Source organism: Orycteropus afer, unplaced genomic scaffold, assembly GCF_000298275.1.
Source record: "Orycteropus afer afer isolate SDZICR_OR568_19922 unplaced genomic scaffold, OryAfe1.0 scaffold00128, whole genome shotgun sequence".
NCBI lineage: Eukaryota > Metazoa > Chordata > Mammalia > Tubulidentata > Orycteropodidae > Orycteropus > Orycteropus afer.
The window spans coordinates 5,756,760-5,758,104 of NW_006921715.1; the positions used below are offsets into that span (position 1 = coordinate 5,756,760).

The window sequence follows — 1,345 nt, forward strand, 5'->3', positions numbered from 1 at the left end:
TCTTCACAGAAGCAAAGCCCAAACCACACCCACTGCCTGGAGTCCATTCTGACCCACAGCGCCCCTAGAGGACAGAGTGGAACTGCCTCAGTGTTTCCCAGGCTATCAATGTTTATGGAAGCCGATTGCTTAATCTTCTGCAGAATGGCTGGTGGATTTGAACCAGCAAACGTCTGGCTGGCAGCCAAGTACTTAACCACTGCACCACCACGGCTCCTTCTCCGATCAGGGAGGGTCATTAGTTCTTCTGCTTTGTGGGACGTCTTCTACTTGTTCCTTACTGAGGGTTTTTCGAAAGAATGCAGACTTAGGATGTAATGGCAGCACTACACTTGCTTGTGGAGGGTGTCCCCGTGTACAGTGGCATCCCCTTTGCTTGGATGCCACTTTTCAGTTCTCACAGATCACCCCTTTTATCCCCAGATTGAGGTAAAGACCTGGGCTAGCACGCTGCCTTGGCCTGATCTCGGAGAGGAAGGTGTGTAGTGCTGCAGGGGTGGACTCTGTGGGGGGCCTGTTGTAGCTACTTGGCATCCTCCGCTAGCTGGGTCACCCTGAAGGGGTTGCTCTATCTCTCTGAGCCTCCATTTCCTCAACTGTGACGAGGAGTTAGGATTCTGACCTTGTTAGTTGTGATGGTTAAAATGACTAGCACATCTCCTGGCTGATAGGAAGGGATCACGGTGACAATGAGATGGCCCCTGTCCCTTCCCATCCACCCTCCCCACCTGTAGACGCAGGGCTGAAAACTGACGGCCATCTCCGTGATGGCTGGCCTTGACTGTCCGTCAAGTTCAATGTAGGTCCCACTAACAGTTCTTCACAATGTGGAAGAACTTTTAAAAACTATCCCCAAAACCAAAATATTAACGTACATGTAGATTGTTAGAACCGCACAGATGTGTCAACTTTGACAGCGGGTTTGGAATCTGGACATTTGGCCCAGAACGTGCTTCGGCGGAAGACCCCCCGCCCGTGCTTCGGCACAGCGCCGCGGGAGGCCGCCGTACTTACCAGCAGTCCTCGGCTCTGCTTATATTCTTTCAGGATGCTGTTGATATTTTCCACAAAGCCCGTCTGCGCAACCCACCGGATGTTGGAATTCTCCTTCACAAATATCGCTTCCAGCCTCAGGTTGACCAGTAAGTGATCCAGACACTCTTGCTAATAAGAGACAAAGGAAAATTGGAGAGGTCTTTTCTTTTTCATTTTGACAGTTATAACAGGCAATGTTGCTAGTCACTCAAGAAAGATGCTATCACTCAGGAAACATGAGTCCCGACACTGACTATTGTGTCTGCAAAGCACCCGTAGGCTACGACACTCCTCACACCTCCCCTTTGAA

The 1,345-nt window shown here is 50.6% G+C and overlaps 1 protein-coding gene across 1 annotated transcript in view; it reads right to left on the reverse strand.

Annotated features, from left to right (window-relative positions):
* The window catches only part of AK7 (adenylate kinase 7), an 88,698-nt gene that overhangs the window by 27,130 nt on the left and 60,223 nt on the right, over positions 1–1,345 (reverse strand). The window contains exon 8 of the mRNA XM_007944613.1: positions 1,015–1,164. Coding sequence (XP_007942804.1) covers positions 1,015–1,164 — 150 coding nt within the window. The remainder of the gene's footprint in view (positions 1–1,014; positions 1,165–1,345) is intronic.